The sequence below is a fragment of the Euprymna scolopes genome, chromosome 4, assembly GCF_053919585.1.
Source record: "Euprymna scolopes isolate OS-2025 chromosome 4, ASM5391958v1, whole genome shotgun sequence".
Lineage (NCBI taxonomy): Eukaryota > Metazoa > Mollusca > Cephalopoda > Sepiida > Sepiolidae > Euprymna > Euprymna scolopes.
Genome location: NC_136485.1, coordinates 63,111,296 through 63,129,407, shown reverse-complemented (window position 1 = coordinate 63,129,407; position 18,112 = coordinate 63,111,296). Strand labels below are relative to the sequence as shown.

The following is an 18,112-nucleotide window of genomic DNA, read 5'->3' as shown; positions in this document are numbered from 1 at the left end:
AACCACCCCACCAGAAAGTCAGTTATATTCTTCCCTGTTTTCTAGCTTCTCACCACTTCCTTTTTAAAAACTCAGTAAATAATTTATTATCTGCTTTGAAACAGCAACACACTTTGTTCAAATCTTAGACTTGACTACAAATGTTAAACTTTTATTACTACGTGACAATCTCTTCAACTTGTGGTTGTGCAACAGTGACATTATAAACCAGGCAAGACACTAATTTATCCTTTTGTCAAATTAGATATGCTTCAAGTGTCGCTTTTGCATGTGACAGATAAACACTTGTAACATTAGACATTATTTAGCTGTTCTAACATCTTAAAATAATCTATCAAACGTGTTTATTTTTAGATTCTTTTTAGATTCTTTGACACAACAGTATTGTATCATTTTATTGCTAAATTCTGTCATCAACTGTAAATCCAGGTAACTGATTAGCACATCACACACATATTTATAGGATGCATAATATATTGAAGAACAGATTTATATGTACACAAAAATCACCCCCCTTGAAGCAGATATTAACGTCTTTTTAATGAAAAACGTTTTTGAAGAAAAATATTATTTTGCAATTTTATTCAGTCTCTTTCTCACTGACGAAATGTTTCCTCCCTCTGCCTGTTTTACAAGTATTTTAATCATAGATGCTCCAACGAACTACAAGCCCTTGTAGCCCCTCAGTGTAAATACCTCCGATAAACCCGATAAGCAGCAAAATCCCACCCCTACACAGTAGAGATCACCAGATGCCAGAAAGCCTTCTACTCTAATAGTTTCTTTCTTAGAACTGCTGGACTTTGGAATTCCCTTTCGGATTCATGCTTCCCTTACTGTACTGACATACAAATGTTCAAGTGTAATGTAAACAAATATCTTGCTGTGAAACTCCCTACATAGTATATCTGCAAATTATGTCCCAGATAGTAGCTCCCGACATCAAAGTGGCACCATGCCTAGTTTGAGGTGCAAATACAATCAAAAAAAGAATAAAATCTCTGTAAACTTTAATAATGACTTTTATGTGAGGTATAGCATACATGAATACAGCATAATTCACATTGACACACCAGTTCCCATTAGATTACTGAAGTTAAGTGACATTGAGCCTTGTCAGTACTAAAATGGGTGACTATTTAGGAATTCTAGGTGCTTATCTGCTTTCCACTCCTCTTGGCATTGTTTCTAGTCATCTAGCAGTTCTTGCCACTGGACTCGAGTACCGATTCAGGAGAGGTGTTGTTGGGCTTGCGCAACCCTTGCTTCACAATTACATGTACAGCTACCCTTATAGGGGGTATCCATTGTTTCCTTAGAATGAACGGAGGCATCGCAGCATACATGCTAGGATCAGGGATTATTTAGTGTTATGAGGATAGTCACTATTTTTCCCAACTAAGCTCCATACATAATGGTTTGATATCTGGGGAATAAGATGTACAGAGTGGAACGATAAAATTGTCGCTCTAGCAAAGCCGACATGATTCCATTTCTGTTTAATGAAAACCGACTTTCTTTTTTTGTTGCAGACCATCTGCTAGTTGGCCACTTGTGTATAAATCCCAAGAGTATCATGTCTGAAAGTAACACAATGTTCAATGAGCAAGATCAAAGATGCGTCACTGTACAACTCCTGCTCTCTACCGATCCAAGTTATGACAACAGGGCTATTGTCAGCACCCTCAAAATGCAAATCCGGACAGTTCAACATTTGAGGACACAGCTCAACAAAGTTTCCAGCCACAGTTATGGTCTTTGGTGTATTTTCAAGTGAGGGCCATATCATGCCATTTCACATCTTTGAAGTCAGCCTGAAAGTCAAAACACCAAAGTGTACCTGGATGTACTGAAGAGTGTGGTGATCCCTTGGTGTAATCAAGTGGCTGCTGATAGACCCTGGGTGTGACAACAGGACTCTGTGCTAGCCCACAAGTCAAAAGAGATCCAGGCTTGGCTCCAGAAGGAATGATACGACTTTGTACCATTCTCTCACTGCTCCCCCTCCTCCCCCGACATGACCCCACGGGACTACTTTGTTTGGTCATATGTTGAGGACATCACCAGCATGACCTCCCACAACACCAAAGCCAGCCTGATCATTGCCATCCGTTGAGTATTTGCCGAGCTCCCACTGACGCTTGTGGAAATGGTATGCTCCCAGTTCCGGATCCCTATCAAGGTGGTGATTGAGGGTGAAGGCGGCTACATTGAATAGATGTCAGCTCTACTACATAATCAAGTTACCTGAATTGATCCTATCAATAAAAGTTTTAAAATAAAGCTGTAGTGTTGTTTTCTTTAGGGCGACAAATTTATCCTTCCATCCTGTAAGTGAGCCATGTGATTATGAAATTTTTACAATTTGTTTAGAAGACTTTTCGGTCAAATTTTCCTTTACTTTGACTGGCATGAAACAACTTCTACTCATCGCATAAGGTTTGTTGTCTTTGTGAATAATATTTTAGATTGTTCCTTATGGTGCAATGTGTTCTTTTGCAATCAACCTCTTTTAGGATTACCACCAGGACTACTAGCCAACTAAATTCAGTTGTTTTAATGCCGTCTATCAATAGAATGTCTCTTCCATTTTGATAATGATGATATCATTCCATCTTATGTCTTATTTTTTGCTAACATTGTAAAAAAACGATCAAACAATTTTTTTTCCAGAGGAATCACCACTTATCAAGGCCTGAAGGTCACTCAAGGATAAGGGTTAATGAGTGTATGGCGGTCACCAGGATAACAGTGAAGTAATTGTTAGAGGTGGAAATTGGGTATAATTTGATTGTTTAAGGGGCCAGTTCAATAAGAACTTGTTTACATTGAACTTGAAGATAATCATATTGTAGTCAGCTGGAAAGCAAACTAGTGCACTAGAGTTCCATAGGTCGACAGTGCTAGGGAAGAAGCTTTGTTCATGGAATTTGCGCTTATATTTAGACACAAATAGATAGTAGGGGAAATTATTGCTAGTGATTGTAGCTAGATGAGTGCTTTTTGTGAAAGTTAGGCAAAGGAGAACCATAAATTGAAGCTCAGATGAGCACTTGCCATGAAAATAACGATAGAACAAAGACAGGCTTGCAACATTTCTTCTGTGGGAAAGAGGTTGCAGGGAAAAGAAAAGGGCATCACCTACTAGGTTTCAAAGCCGGATTTCAACTCTGTGAAGACAGAATAGGGTACTGTGAGCAGCTTCTGCCCAGATGTGGCAACAGTACTCCATTCAAGGACACACAGGTAGAGAACTGAATCGGCAGTGAGATATCTCCTGAAGTGGTAGAGTGATCCAACCATTTTTCCAATATTGACAACAAATTTTTAAAATGGTTTAATTTCTAAATTGCTGTATTCAGTCTTTATAATTCTGATAACTGTGCGCCTCCTGACAATAAAAATGTATTTTTTCTCAATCATTCCATTTTTCTTTTTGAACTTAACAATAACTTGTCAATTACAATTTAACCAGGAGGTAAAATATGAGGATAGAAAGGGAAAACATGGGACCAGAAGAAACAGAAAATAAAAGAAAAAGTCTCTTTTGAAATTTAAGTGAAATTCTTTCGGTTTACAGATATTAGAAAAACGTTTTGTTCCTAAACTAAACATATTAAATTTAGCTCTGATGAAATAAAGCATAATCACATTGACACACTTGTTCTTGTTTGATCACCAAAGTGAAGTGACATTGAGCCTGCTCAGTATTAAGTGGGTGATATTGATATGGAGACGGCTAATTACTACCATCAACAGTGTGTGCTGTACTTGTCAAATAAATTCAGTTGTTTTAATGCCATCTATAAAACTGGTTGATTATTATTATCAGAAAAATAAAACAATTAAATTTTGGAAAATTTGTAATTACAACTTGGAATGTTTAGTCAGGAATTTAAGCAGAACTTAATTTTTCAGTTGGTTATCATGCAGTGCCCCTGCAACCTTTTCTACAAAAAAGGTTTTCTTTCAAAAAAGACAGTTTTCTTTTTTTTATATATTGGAATAGAATGGAATTGTTTTTTGTTTTTTTTTTTCTTGTTTTTTTTTTTCTTTTAGAATTTATTAATCCATTTCAGAAAGAACAAAACTTATTTAGATTTTTGATTCCTAAATTAACAAATTATGAATTTTGGTTTTTAGAGTGCACTTAAAAATTCAAATATTTCAGATTTACATTGAATTTTGATGGTTACAGATCATATAGTCATTAAACACCACTTAAGCAAGATTTCATGAATCTCAATTTTTCTTAAGACCCCTTAAATTTTGAAATTCAATTTTTCTTAAGACCCCTTAAATTTTGAAATTCAATTTTTCTTAAGACCCCTTAAATTTTGAAATTCAATTTTTCTTAAGACCCCTTAAATTTTAAATGTTTTCTAGAATCAAAATTATGTGATAGATTTGGATCAACTGCTTCATCTTTGCTGAGCAAAATTTTTGACTCAAGTGTAATTACTTGATCCTTTTTTTTTCTTTTTTTTATTTTTTAAAATTAAGTGTATTCATGGACATTTCTCCAGCGATTGAAGCTATGATTGCTTCTCCTATTGAGTTTGCTCTGTCCACATTCACCTTTTTGTCTCCAGTTATTCCACTTGAAATGCTGTGAAAGGATGGATTTTCCATGAAAGAATCATATGTCTGGAGAAATGCAATGAGCTTCCATGTATTCCTCACATCTCACTCTTTTCTTGCTGAAGTAACCTCCTGGTGCTGGTTACTAGTGCTATAACGAATGCCTGTTAATTCTTGCATTGTAAACTTGATTTCAACGCACACTGGCAGTGATAGTATCCAAACCAATCATTGAATTTTGTCCATTCCTCTGCCATGAGCAAGACCTCCAGACATCTTCATGCTTCTCATAAGCACCTGCTCAATAACCAAATCCATCGACAAGCCAGCCCAGTAGTGATCACATGGAACCCTTCAGAAAATTTCTGGTATACTTCAGGATGGCTTTTCGGCAGTCCTCCATTTTCTGCAAGTGCAAGTAGGCCAACTTTGCATATAGGATGTGTCCTGCTGCAACAAATATTGGCAGCATTTTCCTAATAGCGTCAAGATGCAATTCCCAGTTTTCAGTGCACTCTGCCTTGATAAACAATTGCAGGATCTTCATCATATCAAGGTATTGAATTCACAATTTTGCTGTTTGCTGGTCACCTATCACATCCTTCACATGGTTGATTCTCTAAGCAATCCTGGTCACGTGCTTGACTGTGTTTTCACCATACACAAGTTCAAAAAGTTCTTGCAATCCATAACCTGTCATCAAATGACCAATTGAACCCAGTAAGCTCATCTGTATATGAACCCACCATGTCACAAGACATGATTTCAGGGGATTGCAACTAGACTGTGACTTGACGATCATCATTGTTTTGTACCAAAGTGGCTGATCGAATGTTAAAATTGGTGTAATGTTGTTTTTCCTGGCTAAATCACTAATGTAACATAATCATTTATCATTATTACACTGTGAAAAATCCAAAATGGCCACCACAACACGATTCAAAGAAATTATTAACAAAATATGGCTTGTAGCATATCAAATTAAAGGAAATTTTGTACAGATTCCAATTATGTTTTCAAGTACATTAAACTAATTAGGATAATTAAATTTCCTTTTAACAGCTTCAAGTTACTGTGACAATTATCGGCGGAGTTTCTACCACTACTTTGTATAATTTTTTATTTTTAAGTCATTGTTGAGACTTCAAGAGACATTGCGGACATTTTTTCTTGTTCTCATATAACACTGGACACTACTTATTTTTTGAACAGAATAAACATTTACAGCACTAAAAATTTATCGAGGTAGGTAGAAGAGTAACTTGCCTTTGGCAACATTTATTTGTTATATATTTGTTTTTTGGCCATTTTTTTCATACCTCTGTGGATTGTAAAACAACCCCCAATAAAAGTTATTCTTTTACTTAACTGGATAAGTGGTTTGTGTGTTTTAACTTATTTAAAAGCATGGTCATTGTCGGTTATTTTTTTCAAAGAATTTATTTTTTTAAAATATTCTTTTCCTTTCCATAATTAAAAACTTATGTTTTCTAAATAATAACAAAAATAAAATGAATAATTTATGTTAGTAAGTTAGTTGACAAACACTTGTTCACAGATTTTTTTGTGCGCCTCACAACGCACAAAAATTTTCATGTTTATATGCGGTTGTCACTACTTCTTTCGATTCGTGCATAAGTTTTTATCCAATTCTTTTCAAAATTTAGGATAAAATATATTCGTTATTAAATAGTGTTTGAACAGTTTCTGTCTTTATTTATCTTTGTACTACAAAGTGTTAACTTTGAGATGTTGTATTTGTGACTCAAAAATCAAAAACAAAAAAAAAATGTTCATTGTTGGTTATTTTCAAATAAATATTCTTTTCCTCTCCATAATTAAAAACTTATCCTTTCTAAATCATAAAAAATAAATACTTTATGTTCATAAGTTAGTTGACGAATGTTTTGTTTACAGATTTTTTTTCATGTGCGTCTCGGCACACAACAATTCTCATGTTTATATGCAGTGGCCACTACTTCTATCGATTTGTGCATAAAAAGTTTTTATCCAATTCTTTTCAAACCTTAGGATAAAAGAAATTATTATATTCGCTATTAAATAGCATTTGAACACAATTTCCATCTGTACTTACTACTAAGCATCAACTTTGAGATATTCTAACTTTTGGCTGAAAAGACGTACATGTATTACAATTCCGTAGTAAAGACAATTCTTTTCCCTGATTAGCTAAAACAACTAGAAATGTTGTCGACGGGTACAACTTCCGCTTTGAGTATTTATGTGAACGCACCCTGACCACTTATTTGCAAAAGGTGATCTACCGCCAGCGTGCATGCTATGCTGGCATGTTTCATTGTAAATAGCGATTTCTTCAAATATACAAATCACAACAAAAATATTAAAATACCATTTTAAAGTAAATTTTATTGTGAATCCAGTTATAAAAGTATTATTTTGATGGAGGTAGGAGAAATGAACTTATTATTGATTTAAAGACTATGAGTGTCAAATTTAGTAGCAGTGTGCCTTGTCCAGTGCTGAACGTTATGGTGTCTGGTATTGCTATTTGCTGTATTTAAGAATGTAACAACATTAGGTTTCCCATTAATTTCAGTCACAATGATTTTGTCTTTGAAATGTTCTAGCAATCGAGATTTCATGTATGAGAAACTATATGGTTCAAAGCCAGTGTCCACCGAAAATTTCCTCCATTTTTTTGACAAGATTGAGTTGCTCCTTGTCATTTTGCTGCAAATAATTAGCAACTTCCAGAAATGCCTGCTTTCTCTCTGAATCCTCTGGTCCACCAAGGTTTTATTTCTTAGAAGAATCAGCAGAAGAAAATGCCTTAGGAATGTTTTTTATTGGAATCAAAGTTTGCAAAACATGTTCTGTGATAATGTGCTTCTTGTGAAACAAGGTCAACTACATAACCAATTCTACCTTAAACAGTGGATGCTCGGCCATCATTTTTTCGGAATTTCACAAACTTTTAATACTCTGTCCTTAAACTCAATAGTTTCTTCATGGGAAACATCAGTCTCTTTTCTTTCAATCAGATTTTGCCCCCCCCCAAAAAAACAAAAAACAAAATATTGTTCTTTAAAGTTAAACACACACAAAAAGTGGATTGCACAGGATGGCATTTTATCATGGGTGGACCTGTTTTTCTATATATTTGGGGTTGATACAACGCAGTCTGTATTTTTTGTTAAGATGTTGACCAATCTGAATTATGATCTTCTCTCCACGTTGTTCAGAAGTTCTGTTAATGGAATCCATTCCTTTCTGGCTGACGATAAATGTTTCTTCATTACTGGACAGTTCATTGTTACAAATAGCACACTTGTCAGCATCCATAATCATCGGTACTTCACTTTGGCCAACCTGAAATTAGAATATCATACAATATTAAGCTCCTGCAGTAATACATCAAAAGAGGAAAAAAAAAAAAAAGGCATAAGAAGTTATAATTATAATATTGAATTTCTAAACCACCTGAATTCAAGCTGTCATCATTGGCCACTGTCTGGAAGGCACAGATCATAATAAACAGCTCAGAACTGTCCATTATATTTGCAGATTGATATCGGTCCTTGGCTTGTAAGACCACTAGAACTACATTTTACATACACTACCTGGTATTACTAAATAACCAGTCATCTAAGTATATAGTAGCAACCAAGAAACAAGACCGGAAAAGTTGAAATACATCAGGGGATGTGCTTTATTCTCTTTAACAGTCAAGAACAGATCTGACCCACTTTTACATAGATCTTGTAAACCATAATCACTTAATTACATAAAGAGGAATCTGAGTCAGAAGTGTCAAAAAAGTAGAGGAGTCTGTAGACAGTAAATGAGTCTTTTTTTTTGTTTTGTTTTTTCGTCCTTTTTGATACTTGGAAATATGTATAGCTTTGTTTCATCCAAAATCAAAGTCAGTAGCTACAACCAATGATGCAGTTGAAATTGTTAAAGAAACTTGTTGATACTTCATTTTTCAATTTTATACTGCAATTACAATTCATACAAATTCTGGTTAAAGTAAAGATTTGAAAATCTTAATAAATTTTCACTCTCCACAAAGAAAGAATTATATTCAAATATCAAGTAAGTTTCATCATCTCCATCATAGTTCTCAGCTTCTGTTAATATTTTAAAATGAGAATCCGCTGGAAAATGGCAAAGAGCTCTTCTTTCTGACGAATTGATCATATTATAACTTATAATATATAATACATGCTGTCCCTATTTACTACCTCCCCACAAGTGTTGGATGCAACCTATGATCAATTTAATGTGGGGATATCCATCTGCCTCAAAATGGGCACTATAGATCAGACAAAAATGAAAATTATTCCAGTTAAAAAGGATTTTTCCTATTCTGACCAAAGACAAATACTACATTTTTATTCTTGTTTGAAGGGCAGACATCTTACTTGTTTTATTTGATACCTCCCATGCACCAAGTAAGTATCAAGAAAGAAATATATAATAATTTTTCTTTTATACATACACACACTAGTGTTTCATGCTTATGCAATCATCAGTGTAGGATGACAGTTCTTGCTGAACGGGAGATTCGAACCCAGCCACAAAGCCATCTTTGACTCTATTTGCTAAGCCTCTACCTCCAGGCCACCAAACAATTGCCATGAGAATGAAAAAAAATAAGAACTAATACACACTGAATTTAGGCGCGGACATTAGACAATCCATAGTGACAGGAAGTCATGAACGCTATATATTTGAAAATGGATGACGTTATAAAGGATGAATGTGAGCCGCCAAAAACTGGACATGTATGTTTGTTTGAAAGCAACAACGTTTGTAACTGCTGTTGTTATTGTTAAGTGAGTCAGACTTCTGCATAGAGCTCACGAAGATCGTCACCTCAGAATTGTCTGGTCTTTATGAAGTTCTCCTTGATAATTGCAGCTATTCACCAACCTGCAGAATTGCAGGTTTTTTTTACCCCATCATCGACAACAGTAAGGCTCAGCATTTGCACGTGAAGTTGGCGAACGTTTGCTACATGTAGAATCAATGGTGTCTCACTCCATTGATTTGCAGTTTTATGTTTGACAGGTTTTTGCTTGTCACATGCAGACGACGACAGATCCTGATCCAGACTCTTCCTGGATTTTCACTATTAGCCAGATACCTCTAACACTACCATGATGCCACTTCCCTTACCATAGTAAGGAAGGGTTCAATTTTAGAGATGCTGCCGTTGTTGAACGAATTGGACTTCTGTACAGTCCACAATTGTGTGTCAGGATTCTCTGGTCTGTATGGTTCTAATTGGTGGTAACTATTCATCATATTTGCGAGAGACTGCCACCCAAAACAGCAAGGTGCATTGGCTGCATAAAAAATCTGATAAAGGTTGGCATAGGACACGTAAAGGAATGGCGGTTGCATATTCACAGAAACAATGTTGTCTTCATTCTATAGATTTGCAGTTCTGCATTTGACATGCCCTTGTTTCTTAAAGATGACGATAGAATAATGGATCTTGATATTGATTCATTTTAGATTTTTATCAGAGATCTGTTAGCTTGGTAGCCCTGCCATTAACCCGTTACCACTGCCCCTACCATGATTAGGAGTGGGGCTTTATCAGCCAATGTTAAGAAATTATATATTCAATATGTATAACCGATATTGACCTAACTGATCACTGATAGTCTAATCTAAATGAATAAATATGAAAGATCTTTTTATGCAAAGTAATCATGTAAAATTATTCAGGAATATATAATTGTTTTATTTGACCAATTGACATTCCATTTTTTTTTTTTTTTTTCTGGTTTATTATTTTATTATATTGGTAATTAATGGAGAATTCATTTTTATGGTTATACAAAATCAAATCCTTTAACTTTGCATATAAAAAAAAAAAACAGCATAAAAGAACCTTTTTGTTATTTTCATAATTAATAAAATGTGACAGTCATGTTTAATTAAAATTTTTACATCAATTTTCCTCAATATTGGAATATTATGACAATCATCTTTTTGTTGTTTATCTCAAAATTACTAAAATGTGAAGTCAAAATTATTTTTTTTTCTTTTTTTTTTTTTTCTTTCTTCTGTGAAGAAGGCTACAGCTAGATTAGGTACTGCTCTGGAATGGAGGAGGGTTGAGTTTTTACTAGTTATATATAAATTTAGGATTGAAAAACAAACAAACTTGAAAGCATTTATAGAAGTACAACAAGCCGTGCATACGTGGTCTCCCTCTGGTGCTGTATGTGAGATGATGCCACAAAAAATAGTGAAGAAATGATGAATATGAGAAGTGTGAACGTTGAGTTAGTCCTAAAACAAATATTACTTTCGTCATAGTTAAAAATTAAGTCATTTAAACTTACATTTTTTTCGCTCTTTTTGACTCCATCATGGTGCTTGGGCATCCTAAGAAATTACAGTGCATTCGGGGTACTCCCCCAACCAATTCTCACGATTGCAATTCAGTCGTTCCAAGCAACATGTTTCCCCCTGTCAGACTCGTCAACATTGGGAACACGTGTTTCTTCAATTCTGCGATGCAAAACTTCTCTTGTGACCCCTTTTGAGCTTCTGGGAATGCTGAATCCCAGTGAAAATGGACAAACAGTGCAGTTTCACGCCGTAAGACATGTATATTTGAATTCAGCACCATGGAAAACCACTATATAGACATATCAAGTTTTTGAGTAATATGAAAAAAGAGCTCCAAAAAGGCATGTATTTTTTTAGCCCTAAAAGTCCCAAAGAGATGCGAACCAGAATTTTGCCAGGGTCGCTCATACTGAATTTATATTAAGAATAATGGTCTCCACTTTTTGGTCAAGTTTCAAGAAAATCTAATGTATGGATCAAACGCTATGGGGTAAAAAGTGTCATTTTTTTCAATTTTGGGGCATTTTTTACCTCTTGAGCCCGTGTGGACACCAAATGCCAGTATAAATAGATAGCGGTACAGTTTCAGTCCTTAACACGTGTATATTTGACCACTGTGTAAAACCACTGTATAGTCTGATATATCAAGTATTTGTTTAGAAATATGAAAAAAGAGCCACGAAAAGGGCGTTTTTAGCACTAAAAGTCCCTGGGGACACAAACCAGAATTTTGCCAGGATCATCCATACTGGATTTATATTAAGAACAATGGACTCCACATTTTCGCTAAGTTTCAGAAAAATCTAATGGATGGATCAAAAGTATGGGGCAAAAATGTGTCATTTTTGGCTATTTTTGGCCTCTTTTGAGCCCCTGGAGACGCAACGGGAATAATTGCAAAAAAAAATTTTTCACTGTGCACATCTATTTAATGAAATACAATTTATTGCAAAATTTCAGGAAAAACTAATGGACGGTTATCTGGCAATTGCACTGACAGCACTGAAAACATAGGTCCCTCTCCACTAAATCGGGAGACCAATTAAACACTTTCAGGCAACACCATGTACTACAGCTATTAAGTGGTAAAATTTAAAAAAAAAAAAAAAAAAAAATATCTCTCTTTCTCTCTCTACACTATAATAATTAAATACCTACAGACACTAGTGTTTCATCCTTTCGGGAATCATCAGTGCAGGGTGTCATGATTAACACCAGTCAATAACATTTGAATCCCTGGCTTCATTAGCAAGGACCTAATCGAGATATATATATATATATATATATATATATATATATATATATATATATATATATATATATATATTTTAATCATGGAATGATTCCTGCTTATAATAATATCTAAACTTTGTTTCTTTTATTATTATGTTTCTGCAGAATTTTCATCATGAATTCTCTTTGTGCAAATTTCTCATCATGAACAACCAAACTTTCCAAACAAAATTAATATCTCAGCAAGACCCCGTGAAAATTCCATGCTGCTTCATACATCAATCTTTATAATTTACTTTTAAAACTAATTATCTTTTTAAGATAATATTTATAAGAAAAAAGACTTCCTTCTTCCATAAAAATAATAGTTAATGTCAGCTAAATACTTTTTGAATAAATAAAACAAATATGTTTCTTTATTTGGAGTTGTAGCAATTTGATTCTTATCAAGCAATAAATATTCGTTGTCTTCTTATCATAAAAATGACTTTCAACTAAATATTCTTCAAATTAGTAAGACAAATGTAACATTTTAGAAATGCTTTTATTTAAAATTATGCCATTTTTAGTCGACGGGATGACATAATTTGATTTGGGAACAATTTTATTTTCGAATTGGTAAAGTCGGAATTTTTACCTTGGTGACAATCAACATTTTTACTGATTTGATTATTTCATGTTTTTAATTGTCTGTGAAAACGTGATAACATACATACAAACATGAAATGCCTTAGCATATTATTATATAGATTTTTTACTCCCAATTTACATATTATTTTATTATCTTTGGCTTTCAATCATTTGAAAAGTTTTAAAATTTATATTAAAGATTCTAAAACATAACCGGTGAAAAAAAAATTGCTTTTTGTATATGTCGATGTAAGTGTGAGATTCATCTGTGTTTTGAGGGAGGGAGGGAGGAGGGTATTATTGTCAAATAGGCAGAATGTTTTCATAAACTTATTGATCTTCCTGCATAACAAATTTAGTCTAAGACTGCAATAATCCCTCGCATGACATATTGATGGATGCTTCCAATTTTACTTCACTTATATAAGGCATATCATATATTTATATTGGCTACTATATTTTCCGGGTAATGTTTTACTGGAAAAATAGAAGAGAAAAAGAGAACCTCATCTTGGCATATATTGATAATGGCACTAATTTGGAGATTGAGATAGAAATATCTAAACCATTGCTGCTTATTGGACAACAGTGTTCGTTCATGCTGCCTACTTTCTTCAACAATAACATTGCAAATTTCTATCATAACATTACAATAAAAAGTTTTTTTTTTTTTATTTCAACAAGGAAATACTTTTATCATATAAAAGAAACTTTTATTTTAGTTCAGTTAGTTTTCAAAGATCAAGGGAATCCCTCTTGGAGCTAACACTTGATTTCATTAAAATTTAAATAAGTATCTTTTAAGGACAAACGTTGTCCCTTTTATGGCTGTTATCTGTATTTTGCTACAACTTGTTGGTCTTCCAAGAATTGTGGTCCTGGATATGACCTTAAACTATATCCAGTGGTGAGGCCCCAGCTTGTGGGCTTTGGGGAGTGTGGAGCCACCCTTTAATTGCCATTGCTCCCAGGTCCATTCTGACCCGGAGTGGTAGTACCTGTTAGGGTCCCAACTATGGGTTGAATAGAAACTGACTTGAAAACAACAAATATATTCTATTAAAAAATCTTTCTTCAAAATCTTTGGATTTCGCATTAAATAACCTGAAAAGGGTTGATATGTTGTAAAGCAAAAACAACCAACCAATCCAAGAATTGTTTCTAAGTATTTCTGAAGATTTCTATTTCATTAGGCCAATTGCTCCTACAACAACCAGTATAATACTTATTGGTCCCTCAACAAAGGAGGGATTGGACCTAGTAATTCACTCCCGTTTGTTTGTTCGCACTTTTCTCAACCATGCCTTGGATTTTTTTTTTTTTTTTTTTTAATTTTACATAGACATTAGTCATGATGAAAGTAAATTTTTGCCAGAGCGGATTTTCCGGAATAATTCTAATTGCCCCCTAGGGGCCATTATAGGGGTAAAATTGCTACAAAATCGTGTGTTCATTCGTTTATTTGCACTTTTCTCAATAACCACTCATTGAATCTTTTTTTAAATTTTGCACAATTATCATGGTGAAAGTAAATTTTTGCCGGAATGGATTTTCCAGGATAACTTTGGTTGCCTCCCTAGGGGGCATTATAGGGGTAAAATTTCCCCCAAATCACTCATTCGTTCACACTTTTCTCAATAATCACACCTTGGATTTTTTTTTTTTTTACTTTTGCACAAACATTAGTCATGGTAAAAGTAATTTTTTTACTTGTGGAGAGGGACCCCACATGCTCAGCTTATTTCTTTCAAAGACCATGTCATTTTTAAATCATTCTTTAGGCCATGATATTTTGTTATCTTTTCCGATTCAGCTCTATTAAAGCCATCGCCATTTGGAACAATAACATCAATAATAAGTGCGACTCTTTCTGATTTGTTCCATATAACAATGTCTGGCTTGATAGCCTTGTTTTTGTTTTTTTATTTATCTGCCTATCTGTATGTCTTTGTCATAGAACACTGTCACTTTTCCATTTGATGTTATTGGTGACTCCTCTTTTCTGCCTGTTGGCTTGTCAAGCTAAAACTCCTAAATTACCAAGGATACACTTACAAACAGTATATATTGTAATTTAGTAATAGCATAAAAGGGAGCTGGTTACTTTTAATACGTCTAAACCTAAACTTTTCTTTTTTTTTCACAATCAACTCTTCAGTTGAAACAAAAATGGCTCCTTCCTTGAGGAAGCCCCTTGTTTTAATGAACTCCTCGGACTGACTTTCACTCCAGATCATAAATTTGTTGCTAAGATGGTTGGATCATTCTACTATTCCAGAAAGTATCTCACTCCTAATACAATCCTTTATCTGCATAAAAAGTCAAATACATCCTAAGATGAAGTACTGTTGCCACATCTGGAGAGGTGCCTTAGAGTACCCTTTCCTGCCTTGACAAACTAGAAAACGGATTTTGAAATCTTCTGGTGTGGAGTGGGGTTGTTTTCTCTTTCTTATAGTCTCTTTCTAAAACTATTGTAAATAAAAATGTTTTCAATTAATAATTGTTGCTTTTTTTCTTGTAAAAAATATGATTATCAACCAAAATCTAAATTTAGAACTTAAATATTTAACTAGAAGAAAACCTATCCCAGAACGGGTTTGAGCAATGAATATAGCATTAGTTGTAATTTTTTTTTTTTTTTTTTTTTTCTTTTTTTGGGTGATATGACACTGTTTCAGATGCCCCCCCCCCCCCAAAAAAAACACTCTAAATAGTAAATTTACAAAAACAACAAGTAAATACCCATATTACTCACCCTATTGCTTAGAATACATATCTTTTATTTCATGATAAGGTCAATAGTTTAGTATGTTATCACACATGTACATATTATTGACGCTCACATGTGTACACCAATCCTTTTTGATATGTATTACTTAATATAACTTAAAATTTGATGTATAGCAATTCTTTTCTCTATTAAATTTTTTTATATCTAACTTAATAGGTTTTTTTTTTGGGGGGGGGGGTAGGCGCGAGTTTGTGTAGACGCAACCCCTAAATGTTAAAATTTACAAAAAAATATAATGTGCCTATGTTACTCACCAGGTTGCTGAGAATATATATTCTAAAATTCATAATGATGTGTTCATTAGTTTAGGAGATTACCCTGTACGTTTTATATAAATATACACACATACCTTACTTATATATATATATATATATATATATATATATATATATATATATATATATATATATATATATATATATATATATAGAGAGAGAGAGAGAAGAGATAATATATAACAAATTTTGACTTAACAGATTGAAAGTGGTCTTGTAACAAAATAACTTGGACTTATTTAAATTTCTAGTCAACAGTTTAGCTGCTTAATAAACATGAGCAATCAAACGAAAAACGATGTATTAGCATGTGTTTGCATCAGCCACTCGAGAGTGACTCATATAATCGACTTAGAGGAGTAAATGAACCTTAGTGTTATTATTGCAATGAAGAACTAATAGAGCATTAATAAAATGTAAAACATGCACATGTATGCAGCAAATGTTACAAAGTAACAAATATAAAAACCATTATTTGGAAATACACTGTTTTCACAAATAATAGACCAATTGACTACTGTACACTCTTAACCCTTATCCTTGAGTGGTCTCTGGGCCTTGATAAGTGGTGATGCCTATTTAAAAAAAAAAATATAATAATAATAGGATTTCATAAAGAAACTAATTTGTACAATCATCTTTAAGAAAATTAATTCAGTACTGCTGGTAAGGGCCTTGCCTGGTCATGATATTTTAATTTGTACAGGTTGTATTATTTATTTATTTTTTTATTTTGTATATATTATCATAGTCATGATTTCAAAAGTAAAAAAATATATATGGGTGTGATCAGCTAGAATCAAAACCGAAAGCAAAACTTTAGCATTCAAGGCTGGTGACGTTACCACTGTACCAACGTGACACGCATATGAACTGATTAAAAATAAACTAAGATGAATGTACAAAATGTATAACGATTTTTTTCAATTTTGACCTCTTTTTCACCCCTTAAAAACTATTTTAACCGGCTAAAGACCCCTAAAAAATGGGTCTATAAAAAATCCAATCATTTGAGGCCCCTAGCACTACTCTGCAACTTTTAGTTTCAGAAGAGATAGTTTGAAAATATGGAGACAGACAGACATAGTGAATTTTATAAATTTGATTAACAAAATAATGACAGCCAAAAAAAGAAAACAAATATTAATTAACCTGCATAGAAATGTTCAAGTAAATGAAAAGAAGCAAAAAAAAAAAACCGCATATGAAAATCTAAAAATCATACAAAATCACTCGCACATTATGGATAGTCAAATTTCACGCTCTAAAACAACTTCACAAAAATGAAATGTAAAAACTGACTCTAGAAGAAAAAAAAATCTTTTTTAATATGGGATGAATGGTTAAAAGGCCATTAAACTCTAAAAACAAATCTTTTTTTTATCTTTTTTATTGTTTCATTATTTTGATCCTAGTTTGTTTGAAAAGTAAAGTTTTCAAAGTTAATCATTTTATTTTGATATTAAAAGTGACAAAAGCAGAATATCTGCTGAAGTAAGATTGAATTATTGATAAGATGTTAATCATGTTTTAAAAACAAATCTAACAGCTTATTTTTATTTTTTTCACAGCATGATTGTTTTCTGATGTCTAGGGAATTATGGATTCCGACCGGTCATCTCGTGGCATATATGGTGAGTGCTTCATGTCTTTTTATGTTATAATTTAAATTCAATTCTGAGCAGCAGATTAATTTATGAGATTTGAGCTTGATCAAATCATTTTTTTTTTTTTTTTTTAGTAAATTAAGTAAATTTTTAGGTATTATTTATTTTTTTTAATGAACATAACTACGATAAATGAAAAATTTGTTATAAGTAGGGCTATGAGGAAAGAATATTCTTTTCATTATTTTAACTCTTGAGTATATATCAGTTACTTATATGTTTTTTAGATAGAGTAATGTGGTTCTCAATTGATTAACTGTGTATAATATATACTCGAGAGTCAAAACAATAGAAAGAATATGCTCTTTTCATAGCCCTAGTTATAACTTAGGCAAAGCATTTAAGTTACCCCTCAGATAAAACGCTTGTATTATAATTTTATGTAGTCTAATTGATTAAATTTTAAAATTTAACATTAATATTGTTTATGTTTCAAATATGATGGCATGATATATATAAATTAAACTTTCTTAATATAAAACATCTTTTTGGATGAAAAATAAATTGTGATATTTGATAAGACTTAATTTTCATATAACAGAAAATCTTTGGACATATTATTTTAATAATATCGGAAT

At 33.0% G+C, this 18,112-nt stretch overlaps 1 protein-coding gene across 1 annotated transcript in view; it reads left to right on the top strand.

Moving 5' to 3' along the window:
- Positions 1-18,112, top strand: part of LOC145267969 (uncharacterized) — a 159,960-nt gene that overhangs the window by 64,797 nt on the left and 77,051 nt on the right. Inside the window, exon 2 of the mRNA XM_080123340.1 lies at positions 17,439-17,501. Coding sequence (XP_079979466.1) covers positions 17,468-17,501 — 34 coding nt within the window. The 5' untranslated portion in view covers positions 17,439-17,467. The remainder of the gene's footprint in view (positions 1-17,438; positions 17,502-18,112) is intronic.